Source organism: Heterodontus francisci, chromosome 18, assembly GCF_036365525.1.
Source record: "Heterodontus francisci isolate sHetFra1 chromosome 18, sHetFra1.hap1, whole genome shotgun sequence".
NCBI classification, from domain to species: domain Eukaryota; kingdom Metazoa; phylum Chordata; class Chondrichthyes; order Heterodontiformes; family Heterodontidae; genus Heterodontus; species Heterodontus francisci.
In genome coordinates, this window is record NC_090388.1 from 9,614,593 (window position 1) to 9,641,591 (window position 26,999).

Below are 26,999 nucleotides of genomic sequence, written 5' to 3' on the forward strand. Positions count from 1 at the left end.
CAATCAACATCACAAAAACAGATTACCTGGTCATTATCACATTGCTGTCTGTGGGAGCTTGCTGTGCGCAAATTGGCTGCCGTGTTTCCTACACTGCAACAGTGACTACTCTTCAAAAGTAGTTCACTGGCTGAAAAGCCCTTTGGGCGTGAAAGACGCTATATAAATGCAAGTCTTTCTTTTCTTAAGTACCATGGACAGAGCCTCTTTCACCAGCTGATTCAATTTTAATGTTCATAGAATGGTTATAGCACAGAAGACCATTCGGCCTGTCGTGTCTATGCCAACTCTCTGCAAGAGCAACTCACCTAGTCCCACTCCCTTGCCTTTTCCCCACAGTCCTGCAAATTGTTTTTCTTTAGATAATTATCCAATTCTCTTTTGAAGGCCTGAATTGAATCTGCCTCCACCACACTCTCAACTGTGCATTCCGGATCCTAACCACTCACTGCGTAAAGGAGTTTTTCCTCCTGTTGCCTCTGGTTCTTTTGCCAATCACTATAAATCTGTGTCCCCTAGTTCTCGGCACTTCTGCCAATGGGAACAGTTTCTCCCTATCTTTTTTCTCCAGACCCCTTACAATTTTGAACACCTCTATCAAATCTCCTTTTTAAACTTCTCTTCTCCAAGGAGATTAGACCCAGCTTCTCTAATCTATCCATGTAACTGAAATTCCTCATCCCTGGAACCATTTTCATGAATCGTTTCTGCACCCTCTCTAAAGCCTTCACAACCTTCCGAAAGTGCGGTGCCCAGAATTGGCCACAATAGTCCGGTTGAGGCCAAACAAGTGTTTTATAAATGTTCATCATAACTTCCTTGCTTTTGTCATCTATGCCCCTATTTATAAAGCCCAGGATCCCGTATGCTTTATTAATCGCTTTCCCAACCTGCCCTGCCTCCGTCAGTGATTTGTGCACATATGCCCCCAGGTCCCTCTGCTCCTGCACCCCCTTTAGAATAGTATCCTTTAATTTATATTGCCTCTCCTTGTTCTTCGTACCAAAATCGATCACTTCACACTTTTCTGCATTAAATTTCATCTGTCACGTGTCCACACATTCCACCAGCCTGTCTATGGCCTCTTGAAAGTTTATCACCATCCTCCCCACAGTACTTCCACGTTTTGTGTCATCTGCAAATTTTGAAATTGTGCCCTGTACACCCTAGTCTAGGCCATTAATATAGATCAAGAAAAGCCGCGGTCCTGACACCAACCCCCTTCCGAAAAACAACTGTTCACCGCTACTCTCTGCTTCCTGTCACTCCGCCAACCTCGTACCTATGCTGCCACTGCCCCTTTTTATTCCATGGGCTTTAACTTTGCTGATACGCCTTTTATGTGGCACTTTATCAAATACCTTTTGGAAGTCTATGTACATCAAATAAACTGCATTCCCCTCATCAACCCTCTCTCTTACCTCATCCTCAATTAAGTTAGTTAAATACAATTCGCCCTTAACAAATCCATGCTGGCTTTCCTTAATTAATCCACATTTGTCCAAGTGGCTTTTAATTTTGTCTCAACTTACTGTTTCTAAAAGTTTTCCCACCACTGAGGTTAAACTGACTGGCCTGTAGTTGCTATGCTTATCCTTAGACCCTTTTTTTGAACGAGGGTGTAACATTTGCAATTCTCTAGCTCTCTGGCACCACCCCTGCATCTAAGGAGGTTTGGAAGATTATGGCCAGTGCCTCCCCAATTTCCACCCTTACTTCCCTCAGTATCCTTGGATGCATCTCATCCGGTCCTAGTGACTTATCAACTTTGAGCACAGCCAGCCTTTCTACTACCTCCTCTTTATCATTTTTTAGCCCAACCACTGTTTCAGCTACCTCCTCTTTCGCTATGATTTGGGCAGCACCTTCCTCCTTGGTAAGGACAGATGCAAAGTACCCTTTTAGTACCTCAGCCATGTCCTTTGCCTCCATGCGTATATCTTCTTTTTGGTCCCTAATTGGCCCCACTCCTCCTTTTATTATTTATATGCCTATAGAAGACTTTTGGATTACCTTTTATGTTAGTTGCCAGTCTTTTCTTGTACTCTCGCTTTGCTTCTGTTATTTTTTTTTCCACTTCTGCTCTGAACTTTCTACATTCAGCCTGGTTCTCCATTGTATTATCAACCTGACATCTGCCATATACACCCTTTCTCTACTTCATCTTACTCTCTATCTCTTTTGTTATCTAGGGAGCTTGGGATTTGTTTGCCCTACCTTTCCCCCTCGTAGGCATATACCTCGACTGTACCCAAACTATCTCTTCCTGAAAGGCAGCCTATTGCTCCATTACACTTTTCCTTGCTCATCTTTGATTCCAATTTACCTTGACCGGATCTGTTCTCATCCCATTGGAATTTGCCCTCCCACAATTAATTATTTTTGCTTTGGATTTCTCCTTGTCCTTTTCCATAGCTAACCTAAACCTTATGATACTATGATCACTGTCCCCTAATGACATTTTATCCACTTGACCCACCTCATTCCTCAGAACCAAATCCAGCAATGCCTCCTTCCTCGATGAGCCAGAAACATATTGACCTGGAAAATTCTTCTAATCACACTTTATAAATTCCTCCCCCTCTCTCTGCCCTTTACACTATTACTATCCCAGTCTAGATTAGAATAATTAAAGTCCTCCATTATAACTACTCTATAATTCTTGCGCCTCTCTAATTTCCTTGAAAATTAGTTGGGGGAGAATAGGCAGATGTATGAGGCTACTACTATTAAAAAAGTTACGAACTGCCTCTCCTCCACTGTCCAGGTGAGTGGGGCTGCTCTCACCAATATTCAATCATCGCTAGAGCATCTCCAGCAATGGTTTCTCTTCCTGCCCCATACCATTCCCTCTGGAATCCCCCAATGATTTAATCGTTAGCAACTCTCCTGTTTCTCATCTACATTCTGCCCTTGATGACTTTGTCCATAGAGAGGGAGGTCTGACTCCACACGGACACGGACAACACCCAGTTCGATCCCTCCACTATCTCTGTGCTGTCGTAATGCTTGGCTGATATCCAGTCTTGGATGAGACGTAATTTGCTCCATTAAACCTTGGGAAGACCAAAGCCACTGTCTTTGGTTGCCATCACAAACTCCGTTCCCTCACCATCTCTCTCCCTGGCGACTGTCTCTCGCTTGGATACCTTTACACAGAGAGTGATGAGAATGTGGAACTAGGTGCCACACGGAGTGGTTAAAGTAGATGGCATTGATGCAGATGTGAGGATGAAGGGAATGGAGGGATGCAGGGGCAGGGCAGGGAGAGGTAATTAGAGTGGGAGGAAACCCGTGCGGAATAAAACACCAACGTAGACCAGTAGGACCAAAAAGCTCATTTTTGTCCTGCAGATTCTGTGTAATTCTATGTAAAACAGTTCCTGGCAGAATTTAATGTGTGTGTTAGGTGCTTCGAAATAACCTTTTGTGATTGGTAAATGTATTTTAATATCGTCTATGTCGGGGGGCATTTGGAAGCTGCTTACTGTGTGGATTGTATTGGCAAGTATAACACTCCTTTCCCTGTCTTCCTTGATTGCAGATATCTCACACTTGTTCTGATAAATCTCAGGGGTGGTTAATTTCAACAGCCTCTGAAAATAGGTGCAGGGATTGTGATGCACTACTAATTCATGCCCATTGGTTGTGATGCAGGTCGCAACTTGGTGCTGCCTATTCATTTCCATGATTTCAGTATCCAGCTGGTGCAAACCACGCCTGTTGATTGGCTGGACACATCAGTGGGTTGGGGGGGATGGAATTGTGAGTGGTTGGCACCTCTTAAAGGGAAGGTACATTGTGGCTGGAGCAGATGCTGGCGGCCATGAAGAAAGTGGGCTTTGACCTGGGAAACATCAAAGAATGGCACGACATGGGAGAGAGGAGGCTCCAAGATTGTTGGATGCTGCACTGGAGGCCTTGGTGGAGGAGGAGAGATGCCCTAAATCCGCAGGGGACAGGAGGCCCTACATACACATGGTCGGAAGGCAGTGTTAGCAGATAGCTGTTGCGATCAATGCCAGGAGTCAAGCTCCGAGTTCCTGGATGCAGTGGCACAAGAAGTTAAATGACCTCACATGAGTGGTCAAGGTCAGAGTATGCATCTTCAAATGCCACATTCCACCAACTGCACCACTAGCCTCAGCAACTGCTCAGTTCACCACACCCCCATCAACTCACCCACCAACAACCTCTATCAATCAGGACTCAAACCTAATATTCCTCACCCTCACACACCTACTGCTGCTGGAAACCTCACACCCACATCCTCACAGGTTGCACGCACGTTGCCAGTTATTCAACCATGACAGCCACATCGCCCGAACACATGCATGACACTCACTGACACACTTACCTTTCTCTTCAAGCACAAGATGGTGCATAACTGGAGGCAGCAGGTACTAAATTGAGGGGGAGGGGTGCGCTTGCATGTCCTAGCCTCCATGGAGGAGATGGTGCTGACCGTTATTGGGCAGCGGTCAGGGGCGAGGCTGAAACTATTGAAGATGACAGTATCCTCAAACCTAATCTTCCTCCTCACATCCCACTTCCCCCACAACCCCCATTCTCTTCTGATTTATCAAGCTGCAGATGGTGGAAGCAAGCACCTCTTACCTTTCCCCACTTCCTGCACCACGATCTTACCCTTGTGCCTTTCTCCTTTCAGATACGCAACAGTTGTCACCTGTGCAGGAGGAACAGCGAGGAGAGAGTGGTGATGAAGAAACACCGCCACTCATTTTCACACTCACAGCCATCAGCTCAGATACCGACACCGCGTATAATTTACAGGATGGCATAAAGGCAGGATCTGCACGTGGTGAGACACCAGGCGGGAGTGCACTGCAGCCAGGGCAGGTGACAATTACAGCGCAGGTGCCAGCTCACCAGAGGGCAAGGTAGCACATGAGCTGTGCTGCAGGGGCTCAGATGAGGACTTTGATGTGGCAGCCTACAGAAGAATGCTGATGGGTTTGCACAATGAAGTGCTTGGTGTATCGGCAGAAAGCCTGCAGTCAATGTCAAGGAGCATGGAGGAGTCTGGCACTAACTTAGCTTTGCGCAGAGCTTGAATCCCAACTTTCCAGCATGGAAATGGTGGCCAACTCCATGAGAACACTTGTGGACTCAACCGCGATGCAGCATCTGGTGGCCGATGTCTCAGCTTCCGGTGCTGCACAAGCAGAAGCTACCCAATGTCTGAGTGCTGCAGGGGAAGTTCAGACTGCTGTCATCATGGCTGTGGATTACACTGTGCAAAGGGACTTGTAGGCTGTCACAGCAGTCCAGCAATCTGTCCTCCAACAGATTACTGGAATTGCTGAGGCTCTGCCCCGGGGTGGGGGGGGGGCGGCGGCGGGTAGCAGTGGCTCCATGGAGCATGAACCTGCTGTCCTCCGTCAGGAAAACAGCATTCATCATCCCAGCACTGCCACTGCACCAGGCCCCTTGCTGCTGTCTCTCAGTCAGCCAGCCCAGGCTGCTGTCACTCATGCCGAGATGGTACCATCCAAAGTCCGGCCTGCAAGGCCAAGAGCTGCTTGAGGTTTCCCTCCAAGGACATCTCCAGTCTCTCCCACTGAAAGTCAGCAGCCTTCCATCAGCCATGCAGCAGCACTGTGTGTAGGAGCACTAGGACAGGCAAAGGCACATGGAAGATAGGCCTCAAGGGAATGCCCAAGGGGGAATAGTTCATTTTTATATGTCTTTCCGAACCTTCAAGCTCACTGAATAAGAAATATAAATCGACACTGGCCTGAGATCCCTTGGCAATGGAGACCCAGGGCTCTGAGTCCCAATGTCATCCCTTTTTATGCAAGATGGTGTCGTCGATGTGACTGCATCACTTGTGTCAATCAATGTGCAAAATTAAGCAAGTCCATTTTGGAGGGGGGGGGGGGGGGGTGGTTTTGACCGAGGATCTGTCCACTACATTCTGTCAGTATGAGTATTAGATATCTGCAATCACTGGACACAGGGAAAGAAATGCTATACTTGCCCAAAAAGCTATACAATCCTCACAGGAAGAAGCTTCAAAAACTCCAGATACAGAGAAATATTTACCAATCTCCTATCAGTTACAAGCACCTAACACACACATTACATTCCACTAGGAACTATTTCATACAGCATTACACTCAATCCAATAAAGAATTCAGGAAAAACTTCCTTCCACAGAAAGTGGTTCGAATGTGGAACCTGCTATCACAAGGAGTGGTTGAGGTGAATAGTATAGAAGGAGGGAGAATGGAACAGAAAGGATATGCTGATAGGGTGAGAGGAGATTCTGGAGCATAAACCCAGCGCAGACCAATTGGGCCAATGGCCTGTTGCTGTGAGGTAGATTCTATTTAATGTGTAACTTATTTTTGTAACTGTACAGTTTGTACAGTTTTGGCTTGGTAAACACATCAGTCGTTTGTCAATGAACTCTGTGGTTAAGCAAAGATTGGGACGGAATCAGCATATCACCTTTCAAGCAGCCAATCAGCGACTTAACCAACGTGCCTCTCCCGAAGTACAGCTATGTGATGTGAATGGCTTAAAGACAACAAAAGCCTTCTTGTTACAATGACCATGGTAGCCAATGCTATAATGGAATGATCAGGATGATATTTTTGGGAGACAAGGAATTCTGCCTCAAGAACTTAAAGAGCCTGGTGGGAAGTGAGAGTAACAATGACACACCTTAAGGAAGTGTTGTATCAGGGCAGAGCCTGGTAGCACCCTCACTTCAATCTTCCATTTGAGCACATAATCCAGGCTCTGATACTCCGCTGCAGTACTGATGGAGAGCAGCATTGTTAGAAGTGCTGTCCTTCAGACCCATACCCAATTCAGCTCCTCTTGCTCTGGTGAGGCACTGTGGAAGCAGGCTGTGACCTCGGTGTCCTGCTCGACATTCACTCCGCAAGCAAACATGGATTAGCTGGCTATTCATTAATTTGCTGATTATGGGATGTCGCTGTACGGAGTGTGAACGCTGTGTTCACCCACACGACTGCACACTTTAACAATCTCCGTGTCTTGGGCTATTTCTAAGCGATGTGATCAGGTGCTATATAAACACAAGTCCTCTCTGTCATTGAGGCAATGGCTAAATATGACAGTAAAATTACAGCACAGGGCATGCATGAAACACCACCTGTAAAAGACATGCAAGTAAAGCTATACTGGCAGGCAAGTAAAATACTAGAAGTGCTAAGAGCAGGGATATGGGAGAGAAAACCTACTGAAGGAACCCAAATTACATTGGCCAATTCACCCTGTCTCAATTGCACTGCTCTTATGTTTAAAGGCAAAACTAATACACAATAGAAGAAAGCAAAGTTCCATTTGGGAGGCAATCGTGAAAGTTTGGAAGAGCTTGGAGGAGAGGGCAGAACATGTGGTATGTACCATATTGATCAGGCATTCTACAATTGCACAAATGTATCTACACAAACAGTGATTGTGCACAATAATGCATGTAATAATGGCCACAAGTGTGCTAATTAACTCACAATCTGATCTCTTCACAGCAGAAAGAGAGAGGTTTCCTTTCCTCGGATATGAAGTGCAAAGCTCATTAGTGCACCCAGCACCACATCGTATTTTCACTTATAATAGTCAGCAGCATAGAGACAGAGATTTTGTGAGAGTGATGACTCACTAGTCTCCTCACACGGAACACGAGTGATATCTTGGAGGACAGTTTGTCTACAATGGAACACGTGGCAACACCAGTGACCACAGTTACACAGGCCACAGACGCAAAAGAAACGTCTCTCCTGAACATTCCCTTTGCTTCTACGGGGACTTTGCAGGCCAGACTTCAAGAACCACTTGGAGACTGTTATCGGCGTCAGGGAGAAATGGTGACACTTAATTGGACTCGGTAGAAGATGCCTTCAGCAGTGCTATCAGTAGAGTCGGACAGCCACAGGCAGTCAGTACTCACGGCAGAGGCAGGCCTATCGATCCAACAAGGCTGTGGGCTCTGTCTTGAAAAGCAATGATCCCACAGCTGAGGAAGTCTCAGCACTGACACAGGGACAGGTCCGAGGGCCTTTATATCACATCCAGCTCATCAGCTTATTCCCCATTCCCTCACCAGGAAAGCAATTGTAACAGGAAACCAGGAGACCCAACGTGTGGAAGGGCATGATTTTTAAAAATATATATATTATATTTTTTACACAGTGAGTTGTTGTGATCTGGAATCCACTGCCTGAAAGGGCGGTGGAAGCAGATTCAATACAAAAGGGAACTGGATGAATACTTGAAAAGGAAAAATTTGCAGAGATACGGGAAAGGAGCAGAGGCGTGAGATTAATTGGATAGCTCGTTCAAAGAGGCAGAATGAGTTGAATGGTTCCTTTCGATGCTATATCATATAAGAGTCACATTCACCTGAAAAACAAATGAAGCACATACGTGGAAACACGAAATAAAATGAACTCGCTTTCACCATATTTATCCCTGCTCTTATTCTGCTGGGAAAAAAATGTCAGTTGTCTAAAAGTAAAGCTCTCCAATGAAAAATAAGCCAGATAAAACAAATAAAAGTTCTGCTTTTGCAAATAATAGAATCCGATTGAGAGCGTGCTGCAAGAACTTGACAATGAGACTCACAGACACTGGTCTCCTAGGCCGGTCCGTCAAGCACAAACTCCTCTTTCATTCTTGGGATTTGGATATGACTGGCAAGGCAGCATTTATTGCCCAACCCTAGAACATCCTAAAAAGTGGTGATACAACTGAGTAACCAGTTAAGAGTCAACCATGTTGGTGTGTGACTGGAGTCCGATATCGGCCAGACTGGGTAAAGACGGCAAATTTCCTTCCCTAAAGTTGGGTAACTATGACAATCCAACAGCGGCATGGTCACTTTTACTGGCACTTGCTTTTTATTTCCAAATCACATTCGGCCGTAGTGAGGTTTGAGCTCACGTTCTCTGAGTCATTGCACACTCCTATTCTTCCACGCCTTGCATCAACCCCTCAGGTAGACCCATGGTTAGACTTCTGTCTATAGCATTACTGAACAGCAGGGAATATACTGTCAAAGTATTACCAGTCTTCTCTGGGACATACCTTGGACCTCGAGTGGTCTGAGCTCTTCAGATGTTTCTTGGTTTTCTCGGTGCCTGCTAAGTGAGGTCCCGGGATTGCCTTCTGTAACTGTTCTCTGCTGAGATCCTGGAGCAGATTGCCAGCAGTGGCCAATTAACAGGCTGCTACTGGGGCTGGCAGCCCGCCCCCAGGAGCAACTGGCCCAATCAGAGCACCGGCAGCTCAGCAGCCTCAGCATCGCCATCACTAGCGGTGGCCACTGCTGAGGCTGCAGCTCCGAGGAGAAGGCGCCTCAATGGCGGGGCACCCTCGAAGAGAGTTGAGGTAGGTTTGGGGAAGTCAGGGCCTAGCAGCCAGGGCCTGGGTGGGAGGTGTCATGGAGCATCAGCGCTGGCGTTACTGCGAGGTTGGCCAGGAGGCCCCTCATGGAGTGCCCATAAAGGAAGTTTCACTGGGCGGCCTCCCCACATGGCAGTGGGCCCTCCCGATGGGAAAAATCCCCATGGAGGTGGGAAGTGGCCCTTAATTAGCCATTTAAGTAGCTTAATTGGCCACCTGGCGGGCTGCCGACACGCCAAATTTCCTCCCTTTGGCAATATGGCATCACAGTGGGAAAACATTGGGCTCCCTTCCCAACGCTGTCCCCTGCCATTTTGTCAGCTGTCCCGCCTCCCAACCCTTTGCCAATGGGCCAGGAAAATTCAGTCCAGTGTTTCCCCTGGCTGGGGAGTCTAGAACATGGAATCACAGTCTCAGAATAAGGTGTCGGCCATTTAGGACGGAGGTGAGGAGACATTTCTTCACTCAGAGTGTTGTGAATCTTTGGAATTCTCTACCCCAGAGAGCTGTGGTTGCTCAGTCATTGAGTGTATTCAAGACAGAGGTCGATAGATTTTTGGGTACTACGGGAATTAAGGGATATGAGAGAGTGAGGGAGGTAGAATTGAGGTAGAAGATCAGCCATGATCCTATTGAATGGCACAGCAGACTCGAAGGGCTGAATGGCCTACTCCAGCTCCTATTTCTTATGTTCTTATGTTATGTACATCTGGAACGGAGCATTTTGGTGAAGCTTCTATCAGGATGGTGGAGGAGGAGATTCTCCGTGAGAGTCTTTAAAATATTTCAAGATCTTTTGCACTTTTTTAATTTTTTTTCACCTGTAGATTTGAAATTAAGAATTACTTTTAATGTCTTTTTGAAACAAAGTTTATTTCCATGGTTTACAAAAAAAGTATTTGGACAAAAGATGGTCAATATTCCAAAAACGAAGCCACAAGCATTTTGTTAGCAATATCTCACACCTACTGTGTTGAAAAACTCTTGAAGTCTAATTTGTCTGTAAAGTGAGTCTTTTTTGAATCAGAAGGTTGCTGGGGCAGTAAGGTTTGTTAAAGAGGAAGGCGTGATGGGCTTTCACTGAGGCAGAGAGGTTAGAAATACTGAAGGATCATTAGGATCATGGTCGAGATTTTAACTCACTCAAAGCCCATTCACTTCCGCAGAGTTAAAATCGGGCCCATAATGTGGGGAAGTATGCGCGTACGTAATTTTTGTATCATCATGCAAAGATGTGGTACATTGATTGAACTAAGTGGGGTAATACAAATAGGACTGAAAGGATTGTGCACCTCTTAGAGACTTGCCCAATTTTCAGCCCTGTGAAATGAATAGAATGAAAACTGGACGGGTTCTATAATGGGCAGCAGATAATTGACCACATGATTTACCAGGCAGTGGAGTTGAAAATTATCGACAATGATTCTGATCATAATAATTGCTCTGCATGTTCACCCGCAGTGCAATAAAGCAGATTAACGATTTGTATGAAGCCACATCTGAACAATTGTTAACTCAGGCCACTGAGGAGATATTTTGTGATGCACGGCAACTCTAGAATGCGGAGAATGACAATTGAAATTTTGCACTTGTATCTGTCATTTATTTATCTGAAGTCTCTTTGCGTTTCCTTTCCAGTGGCAAGAAGATTTTCACAGGTTCTCAGACGCCAAACCTCGTTAAATCACCTCTGTCAGGTAAATCGTTCGGTTGAAACCCATTTGCAACAAGAAGCTACATTTACCGTTGACAGCAGCCAGCTGACCTGTTGTCTACTTCCAGTATTTCCTGTTTTAATTTCAGATTTTTGTTATAAGTAATTAAGACATTTTCAGATGAATCATTTTATGGCGGAATGTCTGGGTATTTTGGCCAAATGAAAAGTAACTCGTCCCCCCACTCCCATGTTCTCTCCCCTATCACCACATCCTAATTCTCATCTACAAGTTATTTAATGTTTATTATTTATTCATTTTCAGGATGTGGGTGTTGCTGGCAAGGCCAGCATTTATTGCTCATCCCTAGTTGCCCTTGGGAAGGTGGTGGTGCAGCTGTCTTGCAAGGTTATTTCAGAAGACATTTCAGATTCAGTCATATTGGTGTGGGGTTGGAGTCAAGTATCAGGTCAGACCTGCCAAGAAGGGCATGTTTCTTTCCCGAAACGACAATGGTGAATTAGTTGGGTTTATATGATAATCCGACAACTTCATGGTCACTTTAACTGACATCAGCTTTCTGTTTCCAGATTTTAAAAAATTCAATTCAAACTCATGATGGGACTTGAACCCAGTTCTCTGGATTATTGGTCCAGGCATCTGCATTATTATTCCAGTAACACAACCACTACACTACCCTCCATGGCCATACCCCACCCTACCTCTGCAACATGCTCCAGCTGTAAGTACTGCACACCGTCCACTTTTCTCACTCTGGCCCCCTTTGCGTCCATCCCTTTCTTTGCTCCATGTTTGGCTCCAGATTTTAGAATCTTCTCCCGGAACTCCTCCATCTTTACTAACTTTCTTGCCTCCTCCAAAAGCCTCTGCACAACCTTCCGCTTTGGTCACCTCCCCATAACCCTTACACAGATTGTACAACACAGAAACAGGCCATTCGACCCAACTGGTCCATGCTTGCCTTTATGCTCCACACGAGCCTCCTCTACCCTACTTCATCTCACCCTATCAGCATAACCTTCTATCCTTTCTCCCTCATGTGTTTATCTAGCTTCCCCTAAAATACATCCATGCTGTTCTCCTCAACTACTCCCTGTGGTAGTGAGTTCCACATCGTCACCACTCTCTGTGTAAAGAAGTTTCTCCAGAATTCCCTATTGAATTTATTAGTGACAATCTAATATTTGTGGCCCTTAGTTTTGGACTCCCGAACAAGTAGAACCATCTTCTCTACATCTACCCTGTCGTAGTCTTTCCTAATTTTAAAGATCTTTACCAGGTCATCGCTTCATCTATTTTCAGAGAAAAGAGTGCCAATCTATTCAATCAGTTCTCCCACCACTGCTCATTGTCTGGATTTGGCTCTGTGAATCACTCTTGGACTCTCTATAATGTTAGAGGCAGGTGGTGTATATTGGATCATGAAGTCCCACCTTGAGATTTTATCTGTTCTCGAATTCATCAAGAAAAATGTAAGATATTAATAAACTTGTAGAATGGGCAAATAATTGGCAAATGAAGTTCAACACAGATAAATGTGAGGTAGGACATTTTGGTAGGAAGAATAGGGAATTGTTTGGAAGATGCGAGTCCAGGTGGGGTAGAGGAACCTGGGGATCTCAGAGTACAAACACACCAATTACTAAAAGTTTTGCTACAGGTTAACAAGGCCATGAAAAAAGCAAACCAAGCACAAGGATTTATTTCTAGGGGGTTATAAGTGCAAAGTAGGGAAGTTATGCTAAGCCTGTATTGAACTTGGTTAAACCATGTTTAGAGTACTGCATGCAGTTCTTGTCACCATATTATAAAAAGGGTATAGAGGCACTGGAAAGGGTGCAGAGAAGATTTACAAGTGTGATACCAGAAATGCGAAGGTATACAGATCAGGAAAAGATAGCAGGCTGGGTCTCTTTTCTCTTGAAAATAGAAGGGGTGACCTAATAGAGGTCTTTAAAATTATGAAAGGTTTTGACAGTGAATACAGAGAGAATGTTTCCACTTGTGGGAAAGAGCAAAACTAGAGGCCATAAATATAGGATAGTCACCAAGAAATCCAGTAGGGAATTCAGAAGAAACTTCTTTACCCAGAGAGAGGTGAGAATGTGGAACTCGCTACCACAGGGAGTGGTTGAAGTGAATAGTATAGGTGCATTTAATGTGAAGCTAGACAAACATATGAGCAAGAAGGGAATAGAGGGTTACAATGATAGATTTAGATGGGAAAAGACAGGAGGAGGCTTGCATGGAGCATAAAAGCCAGAATGGACTGGTTGGACCAAATGGCCTGTTTCTGTGTCATGTATCCATGTCTTTTTCAAAACCAGAGCTTCTTCTGAGCTTCATTCTGAATTGAATAATATTTGTTTTATAATGTTCAGTATTTATTTTATTTGTTCTTCAGATGTGGGTGCCACATCTAGCTGTCTTGAGAAAGTGGTGGGGCTCCGCATTCATGAACCACTGCAGTCTGTGGGGTGATGGTGCTCCTGTGATGATGATAAATGTCCAAGTCAAAATGGTGTGTGAGTTGGAGGTGATAGTTTTTCCCAAGAACTTGCTGCTCTTGCCCTTCTTGAAGGTTGTGGGTCTGGGAGGTGCGGTTGAAGTAACTTTCGTGAGTTGCTGCATCACCTCCTGTAGATAATGGAAACTGCAGTCACATTGCATCAGTGACAGCAGGGTGGGTTTCCCCTAACAACAACCCCTCAGCCCAGCCTCCCAGAATATACCTAGCTATTATTTTGAAGACCTGGTCACAGGTTTCTTTTACAGAAAAATGTCTACTGTAAACTATCTAGGGGATGATGTTTGTGCTGGAGTTGGTCTTTGACAAACTTCACTTCCATTAAACTGAAACAGATTCGTAGACCCTCAAACTCCATCTACAGTCTGCCAAGAGACCAAAATGCTGATATTTATTTAGTGACTTCAAAGAGAGAAAGGTGAAAGACCTTGCACTTCGAGGCCTCAGAGACTACTTCATAGCCAGTGAAGTGTTTTGCGAAGTGTAGTTACAGTAGTAATGTAGGGAAACTTTAACGTAGCAAAACATCCTCAGACACTTCTCAGGTGGGATTAAACTTTCCAAATGGGAGAGGGAGGTTAGGGAGGTGCCTGAAGGTGATGTGTGGTTTGGTGATGGTGATGGTGAGTGGTAGGGTTCCCAGTTCTGGCAGTGATTCTCTGAGTTCCGAATCCCACTTGGATGGCCATGGATAAGACTCAATAAAAAAGGGGGAAGCTCCTAACAGGGAGGGAATAATACTCGCACACTATCCTGACTTGGACAAATAAGAAAGGGAAAAAGGACTTCAATTTATATAATGTCTTACAAGACCTTCGGAGGTCACAAAGTCTTTTCAGAGCCAGTGAAGTACTTCAGAAGTGTAGTCACTGTTCCAATGTAGAGAAATGCAACAACCAGTTTGCACACAGCAAGAGCCCATAAACAGCAATTAGATAAATGACCATTTCTCCCCATTCCATCATCAAATTCCCTATGTAACACCATGTGGAAGCACCATCACCACACAGACTGCAGCAGTTCAAGGCTCATCACCATCTTCTCAAGGACAACAAGTGATCTATTGCCCGAGTCAAAGCAGCCATCTCTTATGTGTCTTCAGTAGGGGAAGGAAGGCAAGGAATGGGCAGAATGTTACTAAAAGAATGAGCTGCTATAAAGAGGCAATTCTGTTCCTGACTCTGAGAAAAATATATTTCCCAGGCTTTTCAGTAGAATAGGCCATTTAGATTCAAAGTTATCATTATTAGCAGTTTGTGTAACTGTCTTTATACACCTCAGTGAGGAGACGTTTCGTCTACTGTCGTTATCTTATGTTGTCGATCATGGCACAGGACCTGTGAGCAGATTGTGTCTGCCTATCTCGGGATTTATGCAAATGATTAGGAGGCTATTTGGTATGGGGGAATATTGATATCTACTGACATTTAATGTCTATAAGGCAGATGTATAGTACGTGCGAGTGTTGTTGGAGGGTGTGGATCACCCTGAAAGCTAAAGCCGTTGTGAGATTGATCACTTTACAACATTAAGTCAGGTTGTATACTAACAGCTCATACACTGTTTAACAGAGCATTTTTACATAGGAACATAGAAAGATTTACAGCACAGAAGAGGCCATTCGGCCTGTCGTGACCGTGCCTCTTGAACTGTAGTTTCTTTAATAAGTGTATTAATCATCTTTACTTTGTGCAAGACTCCTTCCAGTCTCTGAGTATCATAGACTGAGAAATAATCATCACTGACTAAAGAAGCCTGCTATTTGACCCTTGCAGGCATCGCGAGCAGTGATCCACAGCGCAGATATAACTTTCCAAATGTTAGAGGACTGGAGAAATGTGGATCTGAACAGCATCACCAAGCAGACCCTGTACACCATGGAGAATTCTCGGGAGGAGCACAGGAAGCTCATTGTGAAATGTAAGAAAGAATTAAGCACAAGATGGAAAATCATGTTCCCCTCCCCATGCACTGAGTGTTACTTTAAACAAGGAGCTGTTGTATGTGATCATTTCTCCAAACACATTGCAGCAAAGGGCCATATTTCAAAGGTTTTCCAAATGGTTTTCCTGTGCTTAGGTATTTTCATGCAAGTGTCTAACTTGTTTGGATCTGGCACAGGCATGATGGGTGAATGGCCTCTTTGTACTATATGATTCTATAATTCTGTGATGTTATATTGTCTGTTGTTTTAACAGAGATGTTAGCCAATGAAGTCCTTTTTCAAGTGTAGTCACTTTTGTAATGTAAGAAGCGAAGCAGCCCATTTTGTGCACAGCAAGCTCCCACAAACAGCAATGCGATAATGACCAGATAATCTGTTTTGGTGATGTTGGTTGAGGGATAAATATTGGCCAGGACATTGGGGAGAACTCCATTGTTCTTCTTTGAAATTGTGCTGTGGGATCTTTTAAGTCTTTTAAGTCCACTGGAAAGGGCAGACACCCAATTTCATGCTGGCCTTGGGCTTGCTTGTTGGGTTGTGCATTGTAACCAAGTCCAGACATGAAGACCGGCCCAGGTGAATTTCTGCCCCTTGTGTCTGCAGTGAGACTGGATCGCCCTCCGATCTGACCATCCGTGTAATTGACCCTGATGTTTCTGTGCCTTTGTCATCACCTCAGCTCACTCGTCTATTCTGTACCCTTTTTGTCTTGATAGTGTATCAGGAATTTGATCATCTTTTAGAGGACCAGTCGCCCACTGAATCCTACATTGAGTGGCTGGATTCCATGGTGGACAGATGTGTTGTCAAGGTTGGTAAGCAGAAGTTGATTTCTCTTACGAATCCAAGAGCAGATGGATAAAAGTTCCTGACTAAATGTGTCCAAACCTGAGTTTCTAAAGACTCATAGAGGATTGTGTTTGGAAATGGTTCAAATGCTGCTTCACTCGCCAAGTTTTCTTGCTTCCTCTCATGAACGCACTGACTAAGATACAATATCTCATTAAACATCTCAACCCTGTGCTTGTTTCTCTCTGTGCTAGTATTTTAGGAGAAACTTCTTTACCCAGAGAGTGGTGAGAATGTGGAACTCACTACCACATAGAGTGGTTGAGGTAAATAACATAGAGGCATTTAAGGGGAAGCTGGATAAGCACATGAGGGAGAAAGGAATAGAAGGATATGCTGATAGAGTGAGAGGAAGAGGAGTGGGAGGAGGCTCGAGTGGTACACAATCACCAGCATGGAGCAGTTGGGCCGAATGGCCTGTTTCTGTGCTGTGCATTCTCTGTAATTCTACAAATTTCACGTGCTGTTCAACAGGGGTAAAATCCCAGGCAAGCCGAGTTCTGTTTTTATTCCTCATTTGAGGCGCTTTTCCCACGGTGTCTAATGGATACTGAACAAGAGCAAGGAGCCTCTCAGTTTTAACCCTGGCTCAGGTTAAATGTGGCACCAACTACTAATTGAGGTTGGCTGGCACAGCACAGACTAGTTATCAAACCTTGGCGGGTAGAAATTGGACCTAGTTTCTTCCATTATACAAGCAAAGTGGATGTAATTAATGTGGAGTCACGAATGGTGCTGAAAGTATGCTCAAATAAAGCAAATGAGGCCCCAGGTCTAATTTCAGGCCTCATGCCTCCCGGCCAGGGTGCATGATCCACTTGTTATATGCTTATATTGATTATAGGCCCTCCTCCATTCCGACTGATCAATACTTAACAGAATATTTTATTTTGCAGGTTGCAGCACAGAGGCCTGGGAGTCTGAAGAAAGTGGCAAGGCAGTTCCTGTTGATGTGGTCCTGCTTTGGGACAAGAGTTATTCGGGACATGACGTTGCACAGCGCACCAAGTTTTGGTAAGCTGCTACTCGTTCAGTTTAGTGTGTACGCGTCTTGATTAACAGAGCCTTATTATAACCACCCATTCACTCAGAATAAACTGCATAGCAGAGTGGGACACAGTTATAATTCAATCCTAACTGCCTTCTCATTTCACCATAACTGCAGATTGTTGCCAGTGGAATCTTGAAATTAATTAATTTCAGGCAATTAAAATTCACCCCAAAGCATTCGATCTTGCGTTTCTCTACATGAACTGGACTGAATGATGTAATTTAAAAACATGTTTTATAATTTAAAAATATGTCAATGTGTAAGGAAATTCTGAGGAGGTGTCTTAATAGAGTCTTAATGATTATGGAAACATTCAACAGGGAAGATGTTTCCTCTCGTGTTGAGGACCAGAATCAGGGATCACAAAAATATAACATAATCACTAATAAATCCAATAGGGAATTCAGGAGAAGCTTCTGTACCCAGAGAGTGGTGAGAATGTGGAACTCGCTACCACAGGGAGTGGTTGAGGAGAATAGTATAGATGCATTTAAGGGGAAGCTAGACAGGGAGAAAAGAATATAGAAGGAAATGCTGATAGGGGCGGGAGGAGGTTCATGTGAATTCTCCCACCCAATCTCCCACCCATTTCCCCACCCACTGGACTGGACTTTACATCGGACGGACAGGAGCTGGCCACTAACGTAAATGTTGGTGGCGAACCTGCTTCCACCTGGCCCGTGGATCCGTCCCGCATTTTATGGGTCCCCGGGCTTTAATTGTTCCGAGATGAGACTTCCACATGCACAGTGGCGCAGTGGTTAGCACCGCAGCCTCACAGCTCCAGGGACCTGGGTTCGATTCCGGGTACTGCCTGTGCGGAGTTTGCAAGTTCTCCCTGTGTCTGCGTGGGTTTTCTCCGGGTGCTCCGGTTTCCTCCCACAAGCCAAAAGACTTGCAGGTTGGTAGGTAAATTGGCCATTATAAATTGTCACTAGTATAGGTAGGTGGTAGGTGGTAGGGAAATACAGGGACAGGTGGGGATGTTTGGTAGGTATATGGGATTAGTGTAGGATTAGTATAAATGGGTGGTTGATGGTCGGCACAGACTCGGTGGGCCGAAGGGCCTGTTTCAGTGCTGTATCTCTAATCTAATCTAATTGAGCTGCCGGCCAATCATTGGACTGGCAGCTCTTAGTCCCAGCAGCGCCACCAGGAGCGGTGGCCACTGCTGGGACTGCAGTCCAGCTGAGGACATGGAGCCAGGACTACAGGTAAGTTAGGGTTGCCTCACCGGTGTGATCGGTCGCACCCCAATGAGGCAAGGGTGGTCATGTGGGGGAAAGGGGGGTGGCCTCTCAGGTCCTGGGGGTGGTTGGGGAAGCGGGGGTGTCCCTCAATTCGGCACCCTGTTCCTGTTTGTCAGGGCCCACCCGAGGTGCACTGAGAGGCCGCCAGCTTTCACTGGGCCGCCTTTCACGTCTCCCGGATGGCCGCTTGCCACGGATATAATCCCTGTGGAGACAGACAAAGGCCCTAAGTGGCTGTTAAGTGGCCACTTAAGGGCCTTGATTGGCCTGGGGTGGGCGGCCCATTTCTCTCCCACCGCCCCCCCCCACCCAGCCCAGGTAAAGTGGGGCGGAGGTGGGAGCAGGTCAGGAAGTCCTTCCGGAGCTACCTGCTCAATTGTATGCCACCACCTGGCTCGCTGGGGTGGCGTAAAATTCCGGCCACTCTCTCAGCCACACTCCCACCCATTTTCCCACCCATTTTCCCACCCATTTTCCCACCCATTTTCCCACTCATTCCCCCACCCATTCCCCCACCCATTCCCCCACCCATTCCCCCACCCATTCCCCCACCCATTCCCCCACCCATTCCCCCACCCATTCCCCCACCCATTCCCCCACCCATTCCCCCACCCATTCCCCCACCCATTCTCCCACCCATCCCCCCACCCATTTCCTCACCCATCCTCGCACCCATTTCCCCACCTATTTCCTCACCCATTCTCCCACCCATCCCCCCACCCATTTCCTCAACCATCCTCGCACCCATTTCCCCACCTATTTCCTCACCCATTCTCCCACCCATCCCCCCACCCATTTCCTCACCCATCCTCGCACCTATTTCCCCACCTATTTCCTCACCCATTCTCCCATCCATTCTCCCATCCATTCTCCCATCCATTCTCCCATCCATTCTCCCATCCATTCTCCCATCCATTCTCCCATCCATTCTCCCATCCATTCCCCCATCCATTCCCCCATCCATTCCCCCATCCATTCCCCCATCCATTCCCCCATCCATTCCCCCACCCATTCCCCCACCCATTCCCCCACCCATTCCCCCACCCATTCCCCCACCCATTCCCCCACCCATTCCCCCACCCATTCCCCCACCCATTCTCCCACCCATCCCCCCGCCCATTTCCTCACCCATCCTCGCACCCATTTACCCACCTATTTCCTCACCTATTTCCTCACCCATTCTCCCACTCATTCCCCCACCCATTCCCCCACCCATTCCCCCACCCATTCCCCCACCCATTCCCCCACCCATTCCCCCACCCATTCCCCCACCCATTCCCCCACCCATTCCCCCACCCATTCCCCCACCCATTCCCCCACCCATTCCCCCACCCATTCCCCCACCCATTCCCCCACCCATTCCCCCACCCATTCCCCCACCCATTCTCCCACCCATTCTCCCACCCATTTCCCCACCTATTTCCTCACCCATTCTCCCACCCATTCTCCCACCCATTCTCCCACCCATTCTCCCACCCATTCTCCCACCCATTCTCCCACCCATTCTCCCACCCAATCTCCCACCCAATCTCCCACCCAATCTCCCACCCAATCTCCCACCCAATCTCCCACCCAATCTCCCACCCAATCTCCCACCCAATCTCCCACCCAATCTCCCACCCAATCTCCCACCCAATCTCCCACCCATCCCCCCACCCATTTCCTCGCCCATCCTCGCACCCATTTCCCCACCTATTTCCTCACCCATTCTCCCACCCATCCCCCCACCCATTTCCTCACCCATCCTCGCACCTATTTCCCCACCTATTTCCTCACCCATTCTCCCATCCATTCTCCCATCCATTCTCCCATCCATTCTCCCATCCATTCTCCCATCCATTCTCCCATCCATTCTCCCATCCATTCTCCCATCCATTCTCCCATCCATTCCCCCATCCATTCCCCCATCCATTCCCCCATCCATTCCCCCATCCATTCCCCCATCCATTCCCCCACCCATTCCCCCACCCATTCCCCCACCCATTCCCCCACCCATTCCCCCACCCATTCCCCCACCCATTCTCCCACCCATCCCCCCGCCCATTTCCTCACCCATCCTCGCACCCATTTACCCACCTATTTCCTCACCTATTTCCTCACCCATTCTCCCACCCATTCCCCCACCCATTCCCCCACCCATTCCCCCACCCATTCCCCCACCCATTCCCCCACCCATTCCCCCACCCATTCCCCCACCCATTCCCCCACCCATTCCCCCACCCATTCCCCCACCCATTCTCCCACCCATTCCCCCACCCATTCCCCCACCCATTCTCCCACCCATTCTCCCACCCATTCCCCCACCTATTTCCTCACCCATTCTCCCACCCATTCTCCCACCCATTCTCCCACCCATTCTCCCACCCATTCTCCCACCCAATCTCCCACCCAATCTCCCACCCAATCTCCCACCCAATCTCCCACCCAATCTCCCACCCAATCTCCCACCCAATCTCCCACCCAATCTCCCACCCAATCTCCCACCCAATCTCCCACCCAATCTCCCACCCAATCTCCCACCCATCCCCCCACCCATTTCCTCGCCCATCCTCGCACCCATTTCCCCACCTATTTCCTCACCCATTCTCCCACCCATTCCCCCACTCAGTCTCCCCACCCACTCTCCTATTTTTGAAAGTGCAGGTTTTTTTGTATAAGCTAATGATGGTGAAATTCAGCCTGAGTGGCAGAACAGGCTAAAACAAACCAGAACAAACCAGCTGCTTGTTTCACTTTCTGCTTGAGCTTCTGTACCATTGAGCAGTAAAACCAGCTGCTGCTTCACGATCGCCCAATCTGCACTTCCATCCAAGATGAATTTCACTCCTCTGTAACCCTGCATTCTGTTATATATTCCCAACTACCATCAGCCCCATTACAGGCAGGGGATCCACTACATAGTGATCCTGTCATACATAAGCCAGGCAGTAACCATCTCCAACAAGAAAAAACCCAGTCACCTTCCCGTAACCTCCAATGGCACTGCCATTGCTGAGTCCTTCAACATCAACAGCTTGGGAGTTACCATTGACCAGGAGGGTGTCTTCACCAGACATATCAACACTGTGGCTACAAGAGCAGGCCAGAGGCTGGGCATTCGGCAACGAATGGCTCACTTCCCTCCCACCATCTCCAAGGCTCAAGTCAGGAGTGCCACGGGATACTCTCCACTTGCCTGAATGCTGCAGCCACAGCAACACTCAAAACACGACACCGCCCAGGCAAGAGGGTCACTCGGTTAGTGCCCCACCACTGAACTTGCTCTCCATGCCTTCCACCACCGGCACACCATTGCTACAGTATATACAAGCTACAAGGTGCATTGCAGAAACTCAGCAAGGGTACTTCCCCTGGTAACCCTACCACTGAGAAGTCAAGAGCTACATTGTCACAGGAATACCATCACTTGCAAATTCCCCTCTAATTCACACAACATCCTGACTTGGATATTTATCACCATTCCTTCAGTGTCTTTGGGTCAAAGTCCTGGAATACAATTGAGGGAGCACCATTGTTACATGGACTGCAGCGGTTCAAGAAGATGACTCATCACCAATGTCTCAGGGCCACGAAAGATTGGCAATAAATACGGTCCTGCCAGTGTTCACCCAAAGACCAAGCACGGATTAAAGTTAAATGTTCATTTTGTGGATGCCATGAAAACAAGAATAAGCTCAGGTGTGATTTCATGACTGAATGTCCCATCAAGATTCACCGTTGTAGAAGTGCAGTAGCATCATGGTTATAATATCCAGTAATGATTTAAAGTCCCAGACTAATGATCCGGAGACATGAGTTCAAATCCCACCATGGCAGCTGGGGAATTTAAATTCAGTTAATTAAACAAATCTGTAATAAAAAGCCAGCAACAGTAGGGGTGACCATGAAACTGTTGAATTGTTTTAAAATTCACCTGGTTCATTAATGACCTCCAGGGAGGAAATCTGCTGTCCTTACCTGGACTGGACTATATGTGACTCCAGACCTACAATTAGGGATGAGAAATAAATGGTGTGAGGGAAAATGGAACATTGTGACATGAGAATGGAATTAAAGAATTAGTTCATAATTTGCAGCAAATATACATTCTCTTAAGGAATAAAAACCCCATGGGAAAAGTGGTGCAATCATGATGAACAAGAGAAGTTCAAAATAATATTAGATCAAAGGAATAGGATTATAATGTTGCCAAAATGAGTATTAATCCTGAGGATTGGGAGGATTTTAAAATTTAGCAAAGCATGACCAAAAGATTGATGACAAAAGAGAAAACTGAACGTGAGTAAATAGAAAGAAACATAAAGCAGATTGTAAAAGCTTCTGTAGCTATGCAAACAGGAAAGAATAATGAAATAAATGTGGATCCCTTAGAGGTAAGAGACAGGAGAAATTATAATAGGGAATAAGGAAATGGCAGACATTAAATGAATACTTTGTATCTGCCTTCACAGTAGAAGACACAAAGAACGTTCTGGAAATAGGGGGGAAACCAAGGGTCTAGCAAGAATGAGGAACTTAAAGAAATTAGTATTCATAAAGAAATAATACTGGAGAAATTAATGGCACTAAAAGTCGACAAATCTCCTGGATGATGCCTACATCCAAGGGTTTTAAAAGAGGTGGCTACAGAAATAATGGATGCATTGGTTTTGATCTTCCAGCATTCCCTAGATTCTAGAATAGTTCCCAAGAATTAGAAAGTAGCAAACATAAGACCACAAGAAGCAGAAGCAGATGTAGGCTATTCGTCCCCTCAAAACTGTTCCGTCATTTAATAATATCATGGTTAACCTTCAATCTCAACTCCACTTTCCCACTCGATCTCTGTATCCCTTCATTCCCTTAGAGTCCAAAAATCTCTCGATCCCGGCCTTGAATATACTCAACCACTGAACATCCACGGCTCCCTGGGGTAGAGAATTCCAAAGATTCACAACCCCCCTGAGTGAAGAAATTTATCCTCAGCTCAGTCCTAAATGGCTCTTGCCTAATCGTGAAACCAGGACCGCTAGTTCTAGATTCTTCGGCCAGGGGAAAGCAGTCGCTCAGCATCTGCCCTGCTAAGCCTTCTCAGAATCTTACATATTGCAATTCAAGCACCTCTCATTCTTCTAAACTCTAGAGTATAGGCCCATTCTACTCAATCTCTCTGCACAGGACAACCCTCTCATCCCAGGAAACAATCTAGGGAATATTCATTGCACATAGCCTCACTATTCAAGAAAGGAGGAGAGAGGAAATGGGGATCTATAGATCAGTTAACCTGACATCAGTAAAAGGAAAAAAGACTCACATTGATATAGTACTTTTCACAACCACTGGACGTCTCAAAGCACTTTACAGCCAATGAAGTATTTCTGAAGTGTGGTCGCTATTGTATTGTAGGAAACACAGCAGCCAATTTTGTGTACAGCAAGCTCCCACAAACAGCAATGTGATAACGGCTAGATAATCTGCTCTTTTGTGATGTCAATTGAGGGATAAATGTTGACCAAGACACCAGGGAGAACTCCCCTGCTTGAAATATTGCCATGGGGATCTTTTACATTCAAGCCCTGGAGTGGCACTGGAATCCAGAGGCGACAGTGTTGGTGACTGATCCATGGTTGACACTCAGAGGAGTAGGGAAAATGCTAGATTCTATTAGCGATGTTGTAACAGAGTATTTAAAAAAATCACAATATGATTCGGCAGAGCCAACACAAGAGGTCACCACACAGAATTATCACTCATGGGATTGGTGGCAATCATAGAGTCATGACGGCACAGAAGGAGGACATTCAGCCCATCAGGTCCATGACGGCTCTCTGTAGAATGATCCAGTCAGTCCCACTCCCCACTCAATCCCCATAGTCCTACAAGTTTATTTTCCTCCAGTGCCCATCCAATTTCCTTTTGATATCATTGATTGTCTCTGCTTCCGCCACCCTCTTAAGCAATGAGTTTCAGGTCATTACCGCCCACTGTGTAAAAAAGTTCTTCCTTACATCCCCCCTGCATCTCTTGCCTGAAACCTTAAATATGTGTTCCCTAGTCCTTGTACCATCAGCTAATGGGAACAGCTTTTCCTTGTCTACCTTATCTAAACCCGTCATAATCTTTCACATCTCTTTGTTCCAAGGAGAACAACCTCAGCTTCTCCAACCTAACCTGGTAGCGAAAAACCCCCTATACCCCACCCCCCCCCCCACCCCGGAACAATTCTGGTAAATCTCCTCTGCACCCTCTCAAGGACCCTCACATCCTTTCTAAAGTCTGGTGACCAGAACTGGATGCAATACTCTAGTTGTGGTCTAACCAGACCTTTATAAAGGTTCAGCATAACTTCCCTACTTTGTACTCAATACCTCTATTTATGAAGCCCAAGGTGCTTGGCGAACTACTCTCTCAATATGTCCTGCTGCCTTTAAACATTGATGCACATGAACCCCCAGGTCTCTCTGTTCCTGCACACTCTTTAGAACTGTACCATTTAGTCTATATTGCCTCTTCCTAACCCTTCTGCCAAAATGCATCACCTCACTGGGTGTCCTTGTACACAAATCACAGAAAGTTAACATGCAGATACAGCGAGCAATTAGGAAAGTAAATGGAATGTTAGCCTTTATTTAAAAAGGGAATGTAATATAAGAATAAAGAATTCATATTACAGGGCCTCGTGAAGCCACACCTGGAGTACTGTGTACAGATTTGGTCACCTTACCTAAGGAAGGATGTACTTGCCTTAGACTGGGAGTGCAACAAAATTTCACTAGACTGATTCCTGGAATGAGAGGACTGTCCTATGAGGGGAGATTGAATAGACTGGGCCTATAATCCTTGGAGTTTAGAAGAATGAAAGGTGATCTCATGGAAACATAATAAAATTCTTGAGGGGTTTGACAGGGTATATACTGGTAGGATGCTTCCCATGACTGTACAGTTTAGAACATGGGATCACAGTCTCAGTATAAGGGTTGCCCATTTCAGATTCAGATGAGGAGAAATTTCTTCACTCAAAGGATTGTGAATCTTTGGAATTCTCTACCTCAGAGGGTTGTGGATGCTCAGTCACTGAGTATATTCAAGGCCGAGATCGATACAATTTTGAGTACTGAGGGAATTTTAGGGATATGAGGAAAGTGCTGGAAGGTGGGGTTGAGGTAGAAGATTAGTCACGATCTTACTGAATGATGGAGCAGACTCGAAGGGCCAAATGGCCTACTACTGCTCCTAACAGCACTGTGGGTGCATCTACACCATTTGGACTGCAGCGGTTCAAGAAGGTGGCTCACCACCACCTTCTCAAGGGCAATTAGAGATGAGCAATAAATGTTGGCCTCGCCAGTGACACCCACATCCCGAGAACAAATACAAAAAAAATCCCCAAAAATGGCGGGAAAGACTGGGAAGGTGGGGGGAAGAATGTTGGGGAAGTGTGAGTTTTCATCCATGGGCTTCTTTTGCTCCAGATAAAATGTTCAAAAAATAGTTGACAATTCTGTTAAAGCCGCTACGAGTTTTCTCCCAAGTTGCTCACAGCAGTGCCTGGAAGATGAATCTTTAATTCCTGGAGACTCCAGTACAAACCTGGAGGGTTGGCAACCTTACTTCTAACTCAGAGGCAAGAAGGTCACCTATTGAAGCAAACTGATTTTCATTTATTCCTTGTAGAAGAGGCTTAAAATTCAGGCCCAATAACAACAATCAGAGAATGGTACAGCACGGAAAGTGATTATTTGTCCCATCATGCCTGTGCCAGCTCTTTGCAAGAGCTATCCAGTTAGTCCCACACTCCCGACTCTTTCTCCAAAGCTCCGCTAATTCTCGTTATCAAGTGTCAACCCAATTCCTTTCTGAAAGTTACTATTGAATCTACTTCCACTGCTCTTTTAGGTAATGCTTTCCAGGTCACAACTCACTGCATGAAAAATTTCTCATCTCCCTTTCTTCTTTCTTTTCTTTCTTTTGGGCCTCCTTATCTCGAGAGACAATGGATAAGCGCCTGGAGGTGGTCAGTGGTTTGTGAAGCAGCGCCTGGAGTGGCTATAAAGACCAATTCTAGAGTGACAGGCTCTTCCACAGGTGCTGCAGAGTTTCTAGTTCTTAGAGAAGAGAAGGCAGAGAGGAGATTTGATAGAGGTGTTCAAAGTCATAAGAGGTCTAAATAGTAGATAGAGAGAAACTGCTTCCATTGGCAGAAGGGTCGTGGACCAGAGGATATATATTTAAGGTGATTGGCAAAAGAATCAACGGCGACATGAGGAAAAACTTTTTTACACAGCAAGTGGAATGCGCTGCCTGAAAGGGTGGTGGAGCAGATGCA

At 46.0% G+C, this 26,999-nt stretch overlaps 1 protein-coding gene across 1 annotated transcript in view; it reads left to right on the plus strand.

Moving 5' to 3' along the window:
• Nucleotides 1-26,999, plus strand: part of rfx4 (regulatory factor X, 4) — a 126,001-nt gene that overhangs the window by 42,769 nt on the left and 56,233 nt on the right. Inside the window, exons 10-13 of the mRNA XM_068051155.1 lie at nucleotides 11,035-11,093; nucleotides 15,375-15,519; nucleotides 16,261-16,355; nucleotides 17,290-17,407. Coding sequence (XP_067907256.1) covers nucleotides 11,035-11,093; nucleotides 15,375-15,519; nucleotides 16,261-16,355; nucleotides 17,290-17,407 — 417 coding nt within the window. The remainder of the gene's footprint in view (nucleotides 1-11,034; nucleotides 11,094-15,374; nucleotides 15,520-16,260; nucleotides 16,356-17,289; nucleotides 17,408-26,999) is intronic.